The 15,995-nt window shown below is 48.9% G+C and overlaps 2 protein-coding genes across 9 annotated transcripts; one reads left to right on the top strand and one right to left on the bottom strand.

Annotated features, from left to right (window-relative positions):
- Positions 1-686: 686 nt before the first annotated feature.
- DHODH (dihydroorotate dehydrogenase (quinone)) lies at positions 687-8,136 on the bottom strand. Of its 8 annotated transcripts, none has more exons than XR_015950532.1 (9): positions 7,544-8,136; positions 5,649-5,861; positions 5,250-5,449; positions 5,019-5,101; positions 4,423-4,610; positions 3,802-3,915; positions 2,779-2,928; positions 2,525-2,684; positions 687-1,398 (listed from the first exon to the last, which is right to left on the bottom strand). XR_015950532.1 is itself a non-coding variant. In XM_088671992.1 (9 exons), the coding sequence occupies exons 1-9, from the start codon at positions 7,781-7,783 to the stop codon at positions 1,344-1,346; spliced, it is 1,407 nt and encodes a 468-aa protein (XP_088528118.1). In that variant the 5' UTR covers positions 7,784-8,136; the 3' UTR covers positions 687-1,343. The 8 variants fall into 8 exon arrangements, 6 of the variants coding, with proteins under 6 accessions (XP_088528118.1, XP_088528121.1, XP_034973910.3 ...); XR_015950531.1 differs by lacking the exon at positions 7,544-8,136 and adding an exon at positions 6,071-6,941; XM_088671992.1 differs by having other exon boundaries at positions 2,779-2,932.
- Positions 8,137-8,235: 99 nt separating this feature from the next.
- On the top strand, positions 8,236-15,574 carry TERF2 (telomeric repeat binding factor 2). Its single transcript, XM_035120625.3, has 9 exons — positions 8,236-8,431; positions 9,432-9,646; positions 10,016-10,102; positions 10,443-10,589; positions 11,241-11,617; positions 11,811-12,179; positions 12,839-12,915; positions 13,949-14,007; positions 14,685-15,574. The coding sequence occupies exons 1-9, from the start codon at positions 8,239-8,241 to the stop codon at positions 14,841-14,843; spliced, it is 1,683 nt and encodes a 560-aa protein (XP_034976516.3). The 5' UTR covers positions 8,236-8,238; the 3' UTR covers positions 14,844-15,574.
- The last annotated feature ends 421 nt before the right edge of the window (positions 15,575-15,995 follow it).

The following is a 15,995-nucleotide window of genomic DNA, read 5'->3' as shown; positions in this document are numbered from 1 at the left end:
GGGTGACATAACCGGTTGTCCCGGCGACAGACGAGCCTCTTGGCCCGGGGGCGGGGCTTCTCCGGATCCGCCTCCTCCCGCCCTTCCTACGTCGGCGCCAATTCAGCCCCACCTCACACGGCTGGAGAGTCTGGCGGGGTGACTTACGCTGTTCACGCCCTTGCGAGTCACTCCTTGGCCGGGGGGGGGGTTGTCTGGCGCCTTTTGCGTCCAGCTGCCATCCTTTTATTCTGCATGGGTGTAATTGAGGGTCAATTCCTAGGATAACCTCCCATTCACTGCTGCAAAGCCTGCATTGGGTGCCAGGGCACAACCCCCTTACCACTGAAAGACAAATACACTGGGTCTTCAAAGGATGCCCCTCTCCCTTCACCAGAGCTCTCAGGACGCTGCAGATTTACTCCTGGAGCTGGCACCTCTTCAAGCCACGGTCCGAGGGCAGCTGCAGGGGCCTTCACCATGAGAGAACTTCTACCCTTGGGAGGTGCCTATGCCTGGCCCTCATGGAGAAGTGAAACAATACCCCCCCCTTTTAGATTTACTTTTAATAGTTAAAGAGAAGTCCCCACCACCACCACTGGCAATGTTTTTTAACCTTTTGTATGTTGATCTCCATCATAAAACGTGAAATATGACATTGTCATACCAAATTTAAAAACATAATAAAATAAAAAACAAAATAAACATAACAAGTTTAAAGAAAAGCTTTATTGAAATACCACCCAGAAAAAGATCCACCTTCCTCTGAAGGCAAGGCAGGGAACAAAATCCCACAGCCCCCTCAGAGCAATGCTGATCGTGCCCCCATCCTCAGCATCCTAAGTTCAAGAGTGGGGCTCTGGGATGAAACAGAGAAAATATTTCTGCCATACTCCCATTTTCCTTAATTCCATCTGAGAGAGACTGAATCACACTGCAGACCTGACTCTGTTGGGTCTCAGCAGATGAGGGGAATTCCTTGACTTTGTCTTGCCTGAGGATATGCACAGATCCTAGCCCTCTGTGTTGCTTGATAGTTTCCGATTAAAGAAGCCAGCCCAAGCCTGGCCTACTTGACTTGTGTCAATGTTTGCTCACACTTAGTACCTGCTGGTCAGCAAAAGTTTGTATTAAGAAGTACACTGTGAAGCTCTTAAGGGAGGCACTTTTTTGTTCCTTGCTGGAAAAACAATGGACCCAGCAGATCTTGATGGAAGCCCCCCTGCCCTCATGTAAGGGAAGACGAGGGGGCCAGCAAGACTACGAGCAGAAACATGCTGGATGCTACCACGCTGACCTGGGCAAACAAGCATCTCTATGCCCACAGAGTCCCTGCTGTCACACTAAGCCCATGCCAGGAGTCCTCAGAGGCCATGATCTGCACCCACAGCATCCTGCACACTCTGGAATCCTTGCTCCCTGCACAAAGGAGAAAACAGCACAGAGTGAGTAGATCAGTCTCTGGCCCTGCAGTCTTCTTGGTGCCTAGAAAGATAAAACCTCAACCCAAGCAAAGTCTGTATTTGCTTAAGATACCAGCTTCCCACTTGGGTCCCCACCTCCCTCCCCAGCTACAAAAGGTAAACAGAAAAGCTTATGCCTGTAGAGCAGATCCTTGTACTTTGTAGGGAGGGGACCTGTGACCTGCAGGCGAGTCACAGGAAACCAAGGATGTGAAATACCCACAGGATCAGGACCACTTTCTCCTCTACGTAGTACATATTTGATTGTTTGGATAAGACAACAGATGCACAGGTATACAGAATAGAAAGCAAGGTCTGTTATTACTTGTTTTGGGACTACTGTTGTCCCAGACGTCAATTGCTTTAAAGCTGCCAGGGCTCCATAGACCACAAAATGACACAAAGGAACTGTGGTGGAGATAAGGTAATTTGTCATGATGGAGGTGGAAAGTAATTTGAGACTGGAGGTAAGGGACAGGTGGAAGAACAAGCAGCAGCAGGGGCTTCCAAGAGAAGATGGGCCAGGGGCCAGGAAGCAGATCTGGAGGAAAGGCAGGCTGGCTGGCAAGCAGAGTGTGGGAGGAAGAGAAGGAATGGATGTAATAGGCAGAGCCAGAGACAAAGAACATCAAGCAAGGAGGACCAGGTACTTGATGTAAAGAGTAACAGAGATCAGCTTCTTGCAGTGTAATTAGAGAGCATACATGCAAAAAGAAGCCTAGCATGACAACCTAGGTGGGAGACAGTTTTGTGATCTGCTCAGCTCCCTCTACAGCCCAATCTCATGCTAGCAGCAATCTCATTCTGCTGTGCTTTCTGATCAGCATAACTTTGCTTGAATCTGAAGTTACATCATAATGTATCTGCAACACACAGCCAGATTGAGGGTCCATTAGGTGCACCCCTCCTCTCCCTCCCTCTCTCTCTCTCTCTCTCTCTCTCTCTCTCTCTCTCTCACACACACACACACACACACACACACAGAGAGAGAGAGAGAGAGAGAGAGAGAGAGAGAGAGAGAGAGAGAGAGAGAGTGTTTGGGCCATCAAAAAGCTGGGAGCTGGGCCTAGCCTGGCACTCACCTTAACAGAGCCTCCAGCTCCTGTTTCACAACACCCACCACAGGTGGCCCACGGTAGGTGAGGGCAGTGTACATCTGCACCAAGGAGGCCCCTGCACGGATCTTGTCCAAGGCATCTTGCCCGCTGGAGACTCCACCTACACCAATGATGGGGACCCGTCCTGAGGGGGAAGAAGAGGCTGCTAGTGGGAGGGATTCTGGTGTCCCTCCTACCTGCACCCCCTCCCTCCCTCCCTCCAACCTCTATCTCCTTACCCTGGGTGAGAGAGTACATCTCGCTGACCAGCTGAGTGGAGAGGTCTCGCAGGGGAGCTCCGCTTAGACCCCCTACCTCCTCACGAAGAGCTGCACGCAAGGTGCTGGGGCGGCTCACAGTGGTGTTGGTGACCACCAGTCCATCAACGCCTAACTGGGGAAAAGGGAGCAGTGTCAAGCCTCAGAGCCGCAGCCTCCTCCTATGTGCTGCCCTCCTTCCCACAGTGGTGGCCCAGAAAGTCTAGCCCCGCCCCATTCTCACTCTTATTTAAAGAAAATTTATGAGACCACTTGATCAAAAATCTACAGTATATATCTCCCAAGCAGCGTACAAATATAGCTTAAGCTAAAACACAGATGAAATCCACAGTTCACTAAAAGCAAAGGTATGTAAAGCCACCTCAATTCAAAACAAAGATAAATTCAATAAATACTTAAAGCCGATATAGGTGACTAAATTACATGTCTGGGTAGGCTTGCAAAAACAAAGGTTTTCCGGCAGAATCCAAGAAGAAGAAGAGTTTGGATTTAAAATCCCGCTTTATCACTACCCGAAGGAGTCTCAAAGTGGCTAACATTATTCTTTCCCTTCCTCCCCCACAACAAACACCCTGTGAGGTGGGTGGGGATGAGAGACTTCAAAGAAGTGTGACTAGGCCAAGGTCACCCAGCAGCTGCATGTGGAGGAGCGGGGCCGCGAACCCGGTTCCCCAGATTACGAGTCTACCGCTCTTAACCACTACACCACACTGGCTCTCAATATAGTGAGGGTGTCTGCCCAGTATCAAGAAGCAGGAAGTTCCATGTGCTGTTATGCTCACAAGATTGCTTTTGCAAGGAGTGCAGAGTGGCAGGTGTAAAAGTGCAAGTTCCACTGATGGAAGTGATCAAAGAGGCCCACATGAGGCAAGGTGATCTCTTAAGGCAGCTGCTCTAGAACAAGGCATAAAAGGACAAACCAACCAGGAATAACTGAGGCATCAGCCAGGCAAAACCACCCCTGCCTGCCCACCCCTGCATCACCTCGGAGACAACACTGGCAATGTCCTGCTTGTCTTGGGCTGTGAGGTCTGGAGCAATTTTCACCAGTACAGCCGGCTTGTGCTTGCATGCCAAAGCGTCCCTCTCAGCCAGCACCTGCCAAGAAGCACAGAGCCGTCAGCCAAAGATCATGTTCACACTGCCCAGAAGGGCACATGATTACAAGCACAACACGGCTAGGAGAGGGGAACTGCCCCTGCTATAAACTAGGGACAGAAGCTGAGCTCTGCATAGCAGGAGAGGCTCAGCAGCAGGATCCAAAGGGCAGGTATGGAAGGAGGGGAAGACAGAAGCAGCCTCCTGTAGGTTCACCACCACCATCTGGAGTCAAGGCTGCTGCACATGTACAAGGTTCTCAATCTGGCACGCATTCAACTCCTGCAGTAGGATGTGTGAACAATGTACCAGCAAAACCCTGGCCTTCCTTTGCCAGGCACTTTTCAATAAATGAGAAATGGGAGCAACAGACTGCTTCTCCTTTGCTCCAATCAGCTGCTGCCCTCCGCGCAGAGAGCAAGCCCTAAATGTGTGCCAGAGAGCAGCCTGGTTGCTTACTGGAGGGGACCAAGAAGCTAGGTAATGCTCTTGGGGCAAGAGACCCACCTTGGCCAACAGGAGGCGCAGCTCCGCTTTGCCTTGAAGGGCCCGCAGTCCAGGCGTGTTGGGGCTGGAAATGTTCACCACCAGGTAATCGGCCAGCGGGCCCAGTACCCGCACGCCTGCCACGTAGTCGGCTGCTGCATCCACAGAGGCCTTGTTCTTGCCAAGATTTATTCCAAGAGGCATCCCCGCTAGGAAGGGAGAGTATGCACAAACAGAAGCCAATCAGACAGGGAGGGCGATAGCAAAGACGACTGCCACGTAAGGAATCCCTGATGAGGTGGGCAGACACGTAAGAGATTTCCCCAGGGGCAAGGTGGGCCTGTCAGGGCTGGGCAAAAGGAAGCAGCCACTGGCACTGAGGCAGGCACTGCTCCTGACCAGAGATGCTCTGGGAAGGGTCCAGGGCAGGATCAAGAAATCCTCCACTAATCAATTGCAAGATTATTTGCTCCTTGCCACTCTTCACGTTCCCTGAAAGCTCCTCTCCAGATCTGACTGCCACAAGCATGTACTAATACAGCAGCAATTGGGTGGGGGAAAGAAGGGAGCAGGGATTTTCCATGGCTCATGGGGTGGGAGGACACAAGCCACCTCACCTGAGCTGAGCTGAAGCTGAGTTTCTCGTCGGGCTCGAAGTCTGTGCTCCACCACTGCATGCCCGTGGCTGTTGAACCCATACCTAGAAAGTGGTGGGCACAGCTCAGGTGAATACAGCTCAGGTGAATACCACCACCCCTCTCTTCCCCAATACATCACCACCTCCTCCACTGCAGGAGAGGTTTGTCAAAGGCTCACCCTCGCCACCCACCTCTGTTCCAGCCTCCTACCTGTTAATAATGGCCTGGTCCTCTGGCAGCCGGAAGACACGGGGCCTGGGGTTCCCCTCTTGGGGCTCTGGGGTGACACTCCCCACCTCCACAAAGCCAAATCCCATCTTGTAGAGTCCATCTACAGCCTCTCCATGCTTGTCAAAACCAGCAGCCAGGCCAAGAGGGTTCCGAAAACGGCGCCCAAAGACTTCCACTGCCTGGGAAGCCAATTAAGCACCAGTTAACCAGCAGAAAGCCTTTGGCAGCAGAAGAGACGAGCAAGGCCCCATCCTGTCCCAGGAGAGAGAGGGCATGCCAGGCCCACAGGAAGGGATTGGGAGCAGTAGGATGAGAGGCAGGGCCCAAAGCAGGAGCACAGCAGCCTCTGACCGCCAGTCACCTGCATAGTTTACGCACCAATGTATCCGAGTCAGCTTGGCTTGAGCAGGGCAGGATCCCCAGAGCCACAAAGCGCACAGCCAGTCTGTGGGCTGTCTCGGGCCCCACCACTCTCTGCAGGAGTGGCATCAGCTGTGCAGTGTAGAAGTGCTCATCTCCCTTGACCACCAGGTATGAGGTGAAGATCAGGCTGCCCCCACCGAGAATCACTGTTGCCTCCTTAAAGCGCCGCTGGGAGAGCAAAGAGAGTGAGATACACCCCCAAGCCTACAGCCCACCCAACCCCTGGAGAACGGGAGGAGGAAGGTCTACCACCCTGCTCCACCCTGCTCCACCCACAGAACTCTGTCTGGAATATCTGGGTTAAAGCCCCAAGTTGGCTTTGGCTAGACCTGGCCAAGCTACCCTGCCTCATCACCCCAATTGGGATAAATACTGACTCTAAAATTGAGAAAGCAGCTGGTCCGCATGGGGCACTCTGAAAGGGTCAAACGCAGCAGGAATCCTGTTGAAGAGCTGCTGGTACTACCTGGGATGGCCAAAGGGGAGGATTTCAGATGCCACAACACAAGGAAGGCATAGCTTCCAATTACTACTGGCTCCTGGGAATGACTGGCCGGATCTGACAGGAGGCCTTTTGGTAGAGGAATCTGCCTCAAGCCCTTCAGCAGCTGCATGGCAGGCAGGAGAACCATTGCTGCTCAGCAAAAGCTGCACCCGCTCAACCTCTGCTTAATTTGGCTGTTGCTCCAGCCTACCCCAAAGGAGCAACACACAATTTGCTCTCACAGCTGCCCACTGGAGCCCTCCCAGCAACTACGTTAAAGCTGTGCGGTTCACTCAGGAACGGCAAGTAGCTGCGCACCCCCACCCACCCCAGATTTTTGGGCCACCCAGGTCAGGGTTTCTTGCTCTGACTGGCATCGGCTCCATCCTCTCTCGAAGGCATAATACCTGCCCTGCAAACTTTGCTTAGTCCCTTTCAAGCAGTAAGAGGAGTTAAGCACAGTAGTGAAGGAGTTGCAACTTTCCCCTTGAAGTGGAGGTTGGTATCCTGTTTCTAGGCAACCCCACAGCTGCATGACTGCATATCGCCCTACAGCGCATCTAGCCCCGCCTCAAGACTGAAGAATCCACTCTACATTTCCTCATTAGTTGCTTCAAACCAGCAACACGGGTGGGTGGGTACGCACGCAGAGCGCTGCGGGAGGCAAATAATTTGCCCATCGAGTATCGCCTGCTCTGACTGGCAAAGGCGGGCCTTCCTCCAGGCTCTCCCCGGCAGAGCAGAGGCTCTTTCTTCACAGGGTACCTCGACCTGTAAAATGCCTGCTCTGGCACGAAGCTACGGCCCTCCCTTCAGCCCAGCGCCCGCCCACTGTGCGACCTTCCTCACCCAGAGCGACGCGCCCGCAGCTCCTGCCATGGCAGCAAAAGGAAGATGCACATGGGTTCCACTTCCGGCAGAGAGCCGGAAACTGCGCTACAAAGAAGCGCGTTGCACTATAAACACACAAGAGGCAAAACTTCCGTCTTCTTTTATAGTCAATTCCCGAGTTTAGGGGCAGCCTCGATTAGATTCTGCATTTCCCCCCCCGAAATGATCCCAGCAGGGCTGCAGGGGCAGCCGAAAGCCGTGTGCATACCGAGAAGTTGCGTTTCTGAGTATTTAAAAACCGCTCGTATTTCCCATGCAAAATAAAACCCTTTTAATTCAACTTCACTCCCTTTGGTCTACTTTGAATAGTTGCCCCTCATTGTTTTTTCGCAATGTTGTGTCGGGTGCTAAGACTTCGCAGAGTGATATGAAAAGGACATCAACAACGGAAGAAAAATTATGGGCAGCCCGAAGAAGTCCTTATGGAGCCCAGCCCCATATGCAACCGACCCAGAAATCGCAGGTGGGGCTTTACCCCATCGCCTTCATCTCCAAGTCCCTTCCTCCAGTCAACCAAGCAGGACCCCCGTTCCCCAGGCTGCCCGAGGCAGAGGCGTAGGGCGCCTTCCTGGAAGGGGCGAGACAGGCCGGACACGAAACGAAGATGTGGACCGAGAGAGGGAGAAACAGCGGTTCCCTTTGATTGGCTGAAGAGGCAACGCGGGAGCATCTGGCAACTGCTGCAGATGATCCCACCCCCCAGCCGTCGGGGCATCTTGATTCCCCCCCCCTTTCTGGTGACTTCGCACGTGCAGCGCAGCTGCAGCAGCAGCCATCACCCTAGAAACGCCCTGCCAGAGACAGTGGCCCGGTCTCGGCCCTCGTGCTCCGTCCTCTATCCTCCCCAAGTCCGATTTCTCTGCCTCTGTGGGAACCTGCCCGGCGACTGCCCCCTTGATTTGCCTGGACAAGCAGCCCGACGGCGGGGGGCGAGCTGCCCATAGCCTTCCCTTCCACCCTCTACGCTTTGTGGGTCTCCAGGCAGAGGAGCGAGCAGAGAGAGCCCCGCTAGGACCTGGACGGAGCTGAGACTACAGGGTCCCGGGCTCTGAGCCAGCGCTGCTCTCCGCGCTCCCCCGCCCACCACGTTCTCCTGCCCCGCCCACCGACTACGTCAGGGGAAAGACCCGTTGAATGGCGTCACTTTCGCCGCGCCCCCTTCCCGGCGTGATGGCGCGCGGGAGAGGGAAGATGGCGGCCGGTAGCCGCGGAGCATCGCCCGAAGGAGCCGCGGAGGTTCGCGAAAAGGCCTTGGAGGAGACGGTGAACCGCTGGACCCTCCTCTTCTATGCCCACCGGGCCCTTCAGGCTTTCCGGGCCGGCCGCAGCCAGGACTTTCGCCAGTTGCGGGACGTCATATACGGTGGGGAGACCAGTTTGTTTTACGACAGGGCCGTTTGGGGAACATTCGCTCTCGGTTAAATAACTGTAAAGGTACTTCCTGCTAAGGAACGTGAATGTAAATAACTAATAATAGTAATTTTATTAGTTATACCCTGCCCATCTACCTGGGTTTCCTCAGTCACTCTGGGCACATATCAGAACATACTAAAACATCAAACATCAAACATTAAAATTGTTACTTATTTGCATTTATATATTACATTTAATAGTCATTAGGTGTTCTCATTTAAGAAAAAATGAACCTAAAGTGACCATATAATACAATCTATGTCCCTGGAACGTTTGTCATTTGCCTTTAGAAATTAAGGGAAACGATTTTTAAAGAAAATGCACAAAGTACAACTAACCAACAGCACAGAACCCAGAAGGAAGGTCTGAAAACAGCGGCTGTGATTCTCAGGAAGATGGTTAGGAATGGATACATGCCCCCTTAACTGAATGCCTCCTAAGCTCATCACAGATGGTCAGGAGAAATTGAGTTTAATGAGTTTTGGGTTCGGGCTGTAGTTGAGTGATGGTTTCCAGAAGCCAACTGTTAGGAATGGCCTAGCACCTTTGGAGTGTAGTTCTAACAAACTCAACTATTGTGCTTTACCATTCATTTTCTTACAGTAATTACTTCCGTGTGTCTATAAATAAAATCTGTACATACTGCATTTCTTTCCCACAAAACACAGCCCCAGCAAGATACCTCTCCATTAAGACACTAAAAAGCAATGTGTGTGTTTGTGTACATATAGATACTAAAGGATATTGTAGATAACACACACACACAAGCAAATGCAAAGTGACTCCTGCGCCAAAGGGCATGTTGGGATGAAGTTGGCTGTCTGTATATGGCCAGGGGTACAGGATATGGGGCAGGGCTTTGGTGCCCTGGCCCAAGCCTCGTTACACCTGGTTTGCTGAACTATCTGATTTTGCTTAGTGGCTGTTTTGACTGTTTTGTTATTCTCCAGCTGTGCTTGCGCGGCCCCTAGCACTAGAGAAATGCATTGGCATTCAGCTGCGGATTATCCAGTTTCTGTCTAGGATTGAAGAAGATTGGACCATTGATACCAAGACCAAGTTAACACCTCTTGAACATGCCCTTGTTCTTTTGGATAAGATGAAGAATGAATTGGACATAGACATTGATGTAATAGAAGAAATAAGAAAAAAAATAAAGGAAGCAGTAAGTGTTAGCATTTCCTCTTCTGTAGGCACTGATTACTGTTTCTCAGCCTAGTTGGAAAGTATGAGGACAGCTGTCTTAAGTTTCAAAATGCAGTATATTTAGGAAATTTTATTTAAGGTGCTAATTCAATGGCAGGATTAACTCTTGCCTGTTTTTCTCCATGCTTAAATTAGACTTTTAAATAAGTTCACAAAAGTTAATAGAAGCAAGGAGGCAAGATTCTTGTATGATGGGATGAAATGAGAGAGAAATTTATCCTCAAAAGTGCCTGAGTTTATTGGAACTCAGCATGTTTTGAAAACTTGTTTCCTTTGGGCGATCCAGGAAAAGTTCCTTGCAAACCATTATTTTGTCTTTCTTCTCCAGGCTGTTATAACCTGTCTAAAAAACAAAGAATACGAACAAGCCAGCAAGATCTTGAAGAAACACATGTCAAAGGACCCAAGTTCCCAGGTGAGCTTTCAGCAGGTATGAGTTCATGTCGCAGATGTTGTTGTTAAAATGTGCCTCTTGTAGGGTCATTTCACTGCAAAGCAGAGTCATGGTTTGTCCTTCCCACATTCTCCAATTCAGTGAGTGTCTTAAATACTTGAGAGTTTATTGTCCTCCTTACGCAATGAGAAAAATTGCATCCGCAAGCAGCACACGTTGCTACAGATTGTGGTTCACATCTCTAGTCATTATTCTTTCATGCATTTGTGACATTACCTATAGTGCTCTTGTGGTTTGGTTTGGTTTGTTTAAACTTCTAATGACTGCAAAGTAGTACTGAAAAACATTTCCCCTTGCTTAGAAATTGAGCTCAGTGTTGCAGAACATCATCCGAGAAAAAAACTTCGCTCATCCAGCCATCTGGAACTTCTCCTATAAAGCTTTCCAGCAGAGAATACTTCTATATTTAGAAAGCTGCTTGAGTGACTCTGAGCCCTTTCTCCTAGAGGTAAGCAAGGTTGAGATATGGGATGTTGTAGTGGGAGTACAGCTCAGTAGTTGAGCATCTGCTTTGCATGCAGAAGGTCCCAAGTTCAATCCCTGGCATCTCTAGGTAGGACTGGGAATGTCCCCTGCTTGAAACCCTGGAGAGCCACTGTCACTCAATGTGTGGTGATAGAAAACTATATTAACCATTGGTCTGGCTTGGCATAAGGCAGCTTTCTTTCTTCATATGTTCCTGTGTGTTGCTGGAGCACTTGAATATCACCCACATTGCTACAGCAGAATTCTTGCCGTCTAAACACTGTGATCAAAAAAGTACATTCAACACCTGAGGCTTAAGACAGAAGCCTCCCTGGACAAACTATTATGTGTTTGGGAAATATTTTTTTGTGAAGAACAAAGTGCCCCACTGCAGAACAGCACAGGGCTCCAATGTCACATTTGACATATATCAAGCTTGTAACCTGACAATGTTTTGGACTAGCAATTCCCAACAGCTCAGCATCATGCGGCTGTGCTGTCTGGGGCTTAGGGGAGTTGCAGGTAAAGCATCTTCAGGGCACCAGCTTGGGCATGGCTGCTGTATACAACTAGAAAAAAGAAAATAAAGTAGAGAAGTGTTCTATAGTAACTGTGTTCACATTCTCTGTTTAAGATGGCAAAAAAGGATTTGGACGAGACGAGGCTCAATCCTTTGGAAATAGCCAGCAAGGAGGAAATGGTGAAAGAAACCTCAGAGGTAGCAGCAGCAGATAAACCTGAATCTGTGGGAAGACCTGATGAGACTTTGGAAGAGCCCAGGCCTGAGGGAGGGCCTAGCAATACAGTGGAAGAACAGCCAAAGTCTCTTGGGGGAGACCGTGAGACAGCCTCAAGGCCTTTGATGGAGGCAAAGGGAGCTGTTTTGGAACTTGCTAAAGTGGTTGATGAGTCCCAGGCAGCTTCAAAGCCAGAAGAAGAAACCAGTGGAGCTGCAGAACCTGCTGTGGTTGCTGCTGCCACTGTCTCAGTAGCTTCCAGTGACTCTGACAGGTTAGCAGCCTATGACCTCTTAAAGTTTTGACTACCTTTGCCATGCTGGGCAGCTGTTTTGCCATACAACTTCTGGCTCTCAGCACTCAAACTCAAATTGTACCTGCTGCCAGGGGAGCAAGGTCTTGGGGGTGAGGTCAACAACATAAATTGGCAAAACTTGTGGAGCAACCTCCTGGTGTTTATTTTGCAGGTGCTTGCCTAAGAGGATGGGCTCGTATGGGTTTTCTACTCTGAGAGACGCTTTCAAGATGCTGTCCAATTCCCCAGATGCAGATGAAGAGTTTTCAAAACTGGACAAGTTGGACTGGACTTTTCCCAAGCCATGTTTGGCTTCTGATTTCCACGCAGCCAAGTGCCAAAGGGAGAAGAACCATGCTGCCTCCAGGCCGCACCCCAGTGAACGCTCAGTGTCCATAAGCACACTGGTTATGGGGTCAGAGAGCTGGAACCCCCCAACTTCCTGCCAGGTTTCATCCAAGAGGCCTGTGGCAACTTTGGTTGTCCGGCTTGAACAACCCCAAATACCCACCCAGCCTGATGATACCTCCCAATATCCCAGGTAAGAGGTCATGACTGCTGTGGGGTCTGCTGGGGAACCGGCACAGCATGAGGCATTTGGTGCAACTTTCACCTTTGTAAGGAATCCATTAGAAGGCCTTCGGCCTCAGCCCAGAAGCTCCAGGGAAGGCAAAGGTGGTTTGCAGTGGTAGGGTTGCATCGCTGTGCATCTTCTCCCCCAGCTAGTAGAAGCAGGTTGCAAAAGAATCTGGTTCACATACCTTGCCTTTATTTTTATTACTCAGATTGCAAATGTAGCAGAATTGACAATACGGTCTCTGGCCCTATTAAAGACTACTAAACAAACTTATTGTGACAGAAACACCTGTGCCAGACTCTGCTTTGTCAGATGCCTGGAATGTTAGCTTCAGTTGCCAGACAAAAGGTAGAAAATGTTATTTATCTCCCCCTCCCTCCTTCTGTCTGTACCAAGGATAAGGGTTTGTGTTTCTGCCACCAGCTTTTTGCTCATTTTTAATCTGCCATAGGTCTCTGCAGTGGTGTCTTTGCTGTGACAAATTAACCTTGCTCCTTGTCTGATACTTAACCCAGCATCTCCATAATCCTGGTTGTGTGTAACATTAATTGATGCAGCTCAGTCCTGTCTCATCTCCTTGTGGGGTAAGTCTTTCCTCACTTGTGTTTCTCTGTTCCGTTCAGATTAGCCAAGAGGAGACTGATTTGTTTAGATCAGGCTGAAGAAAAGGAGGTCTGGAGTGATGAGGATGAACTCTTTGGTAAGCAGCAACTGTTTGAATCTGCCTGCCTGGTTTTGGCATGATCAAGGGTGTTTTGCCCCAAGGCTGCTATTGCAGAAATATAGCGAAGCTACTCTCAAAATAGCAAAGCTGCCAAGCAGCTGAGGCTCTCCTCTGTGAGTGTCTGAATGTCAGGCCAGGAGCTTTGAGTTCCCATTGTCTGCTCCTTAGAATCGAGAAGTTAATTGGGGCCTGGTGAAGCAGCTAGTCTCCTGTACACAGTAAGCAGAGGGATTTTGGGGCACAGCTCTTGGATTAGAAAAGTAAAATATTTGGACTGCCTGCTCCAAGTGCACAGCAGCAGCACTGCTTTCTAATTAAAGCATCTGTGCTGTTTTGATGGCTTCTCACATTGCGTTACCCAGTGACATCACAATGACATAGAGGAAAACATGGCAAGCAAAGAGAACTGTTAACTGCGGTCCTCCAGGAGGCTTGCTTAGGCTATGCACAAACTAGCTAAAGACAAAACTCTCAGAACCTGGTAAACATCTTGCAAAACAAAGTGATCAATTTTGTGAACCGTGCTAGAATGAGGTGGCAACTGTGAGTGAACATGGATGGCTGTTTGCCACATAGTTTGGGTTTGCTATATCTTGAAGTGCAAAAAAGAGGACAGCCTGAGCCACGGCTAGAAGTGCACCCACATGCTTCTTTTCCCAGCTTGGGCTGGCAGCAGCAGTGGTGTGTAGAGTTGGCCAATCAATCACCTCTCCCTATAACCCCGGACATTTCCTTTAAAATGTAAAAATCCCCCTGGATGAGCCTGTTGGCCCCGCAAAAGAGGACATGTCAGGGATGTCCTGGGTGTATGGCAACCCTAACATAGTTCCATCAGTAGTTGACTGTCTACACATCATGCCAAGGGCTGGGTGGAATTTGACCACTACCCTGGATTTCTGATGAGGTGCAGTAGTGGTAAAACCTCCCAGCTGCTGAGCCAGTAGAAATAACCAGCTTACCGAGTGGTTCCATGCATCCCATAAAGTTTGTAAATTAATTTGTGTTTCAGAATCGAAGGAAGAAAGCAGCAGCAGCATCAACACTTCCCTCTTGGATTCTAAAAGGAAGGTAACCAAGCCTAGACCCAGTCTGGAACTGAGCACTCCAGTGGGGAGAAATAGACCTGCCTTGACAAGACCCCTCTAAATAGAGGCCAGTTAATGAGGACCCCCTCTCCCCAAATGAAATTCCTATTAATGGGAGCATAGGAAGCTGCCATATACTGAATCCTGGTCCGTCTACCTCAGTATTGTGTGTGCTAGAGGGTTTCAGGCCAGGTGCCTCTTTTGCAGCTCTACCTGGAGATATCACAGATTTGAAGCTGGGATCTTCTGCATATTCAACCACTGGACTAAGGGGCCTCTCCTAATTAATTAATCAAGGGCCTTGGATACCCAAATGTTTCAAAGAAGCCTGGGCAATCTCAGCACATCATATCTGCTATCTTTGATAGCCTCTTCAACCACACTGTAAGGTGGCTGAATTTTATTTTTATTACCCACATATTGCAGAAGGAGGACTAAGTGTGGAGAGCGTGCCACCAAGTTGGGTTTAATGTCTTGAAATATGGGCTAGATATTTACCTGCTGTGAGTCACTGGGCTACATCCCACGTCAGCGGCAATCCTCTGTTAGCAACAGCCATGGACCATCTCCAGAGGGTGGGGTATCTGTCGTTCTGTCATGGGGGCAAGTCTTGCAGCACTTGATGGTTGCTCATGAGAGCCTGTGTTCTCTTCTTTCTAGTTCTGGACTTCAGAGGAGTCTCGGTGGATTAAGGAAGGCGTGAAGAAGTTTGGAGAAGGGAGGTGGAAAGCCATTTCCCAGGCTTTCCCCTTTAAGAACAGGACTCCTGTGGCGATCAAGGACCGATGGCGGACAATGAAGAATCTGGGGCTCTCGTGAACCTGGGGAATGACCTGGAGGCAAGTGCCTGAGCTCCAGCGCTATGTGGACATAGGGTGGGCCAGAGGTACTTTTGCAGTGTATTGCATTGGGCCAGCAGGCTGATGACCACAATCTCTTAGTATCACTAGAGGCTTCTCCCTCTGCTTTCTGACACAGGCTCTCCTCCTCCCTCCATTTTTTTTCCAATACTGAAAATACAGATTCAACCAACAGAACTTGTGTAAATAATCAGTATGGAAAGTGTGCACGTTTTACAGTATTAAAAAATGTCATTTCAAATTTTTATTACTTGTCTTTTAAATGTTACTTTTCACTGTAGGTCTGCTGTGATATTAATAAACTGGTATTATCCCATAATCATCTGGAGTACAAATGCTATAAATAAGGTTAAAGTAAAAAGACACAAAGAGGACAACATCATCTTATAGTCTCAAACATTCTAATTTACTTGTGGAATCAACTTATTTCAATTAGTATTAATAACATACTATATAAAATCCCACCACACTGCACCAAAATCCAAAGGTTATGCCTCACCTTGAATTAATTTAAAACTAAATGTAATTTTTACTGAAATTGCAGTGTTGCACATGTTTTTATACCACAAAATATTTCCAGTGTTGGACAATAGATCGCCTTGCTACAGTTGGTAAAGTGTTGAGTTCTTTAGATACTACGTTTTTATTTGTACCTTGGAACATTGTTAAAATAAAAAGCTATGGAGTGAATTCAATTGTTTATTAGTGCTGTTAGTTCTATGTGAACCAGGGACCAAACAACTTGTATTCAAGAACAAGTCCACCATAAATGTATATTTGTCCCCTTAGTGTCATATCCACACCAACATAAGGGGCTTATAGTTGATGTGATGTTGGGATGGAGTCCTATACCACCTGTGGAAGATTTTGAGTGGAAGTTCTTTAATACTTGCAGACACTGACTTAAAGGGTTTCTTCATCTATATGCCTTTCCAAATTGAGTCTTGCACTGTTACTTTTACATCATATTCCCATATTGATTTTAGGCTAGACAAGTCCCCAAATTAATTCTGTATTAAGTGACCATAAAATTTTGATACTATTTCCTTACCTCAATTACCTAGTGGCACCTTGGATCATTCAAAAGAAGTTGCATGTAATTTAACTATCA

The sequence above is a fragment of the Zootoca vivipara genome, chromosome 6, assembly GCF_965207765.1.
Source record: "Zootoca vivipara chromosome 6, rZooViv2.hap1.1, whole genome shotgun sequence".
Lineage (NCBI taxonomy): Eukaryota > Metazoa > Chordata > Lepidosauria > Squamata > Lacertidae > Zootoca > Zootoca vivipara.
Note: the sequence above shows the minus strand (reverse complement) of the source record. Positions and strands in the feature narration are given on the sequence as shown.

Bases quoted from the DNA above. Each gene is read 5' to 3' on its own strand.
- DHODH (XM_088671991.1), bottom strand. From the start codon at position 6,325: ATGGTTCTCCTGCCTGCCATGCAGCTGCTGAAGGGCTTGAGGCAGATT. The intron at 5,450-5,648 runs GTGCGTAAACTA...TTGGCTTCCCAG, and splicing joins AAGCTGACTCGGATACATTG to GCAGTGGAAGTCTTTGGGCG. The intron at 2,933-3,801 runs GTGATGCAGGGG...CCTTTTCCCCAG, and splicing joins TTGCCAGTGTTGTCTCCGAG to TTAGGCGTTGATGGACTGGT.
- TERF2 (XM_035120625.3), top strand. From the start codon at position 8,239: ATGGCGCGCGGGAGAGGGAAGATGGCGGCCGGTAGCCGCGGAGCATCG. The intron at 8,432-9,431 runs GTGGGGAGACCA...GTTATTCTCCAG, and splicing joins GTTGCGGGACGTCATATACG to CTGTGCTTGCGCGGCCCCTA. The intron at 11,618-11,810 runs GTTAGCAGCCTA...TTTATTTTGCAG, and splicing joins GCTTCCAGTGACTCTGACAG to GTGCTTGCCTAAGAGGATGG.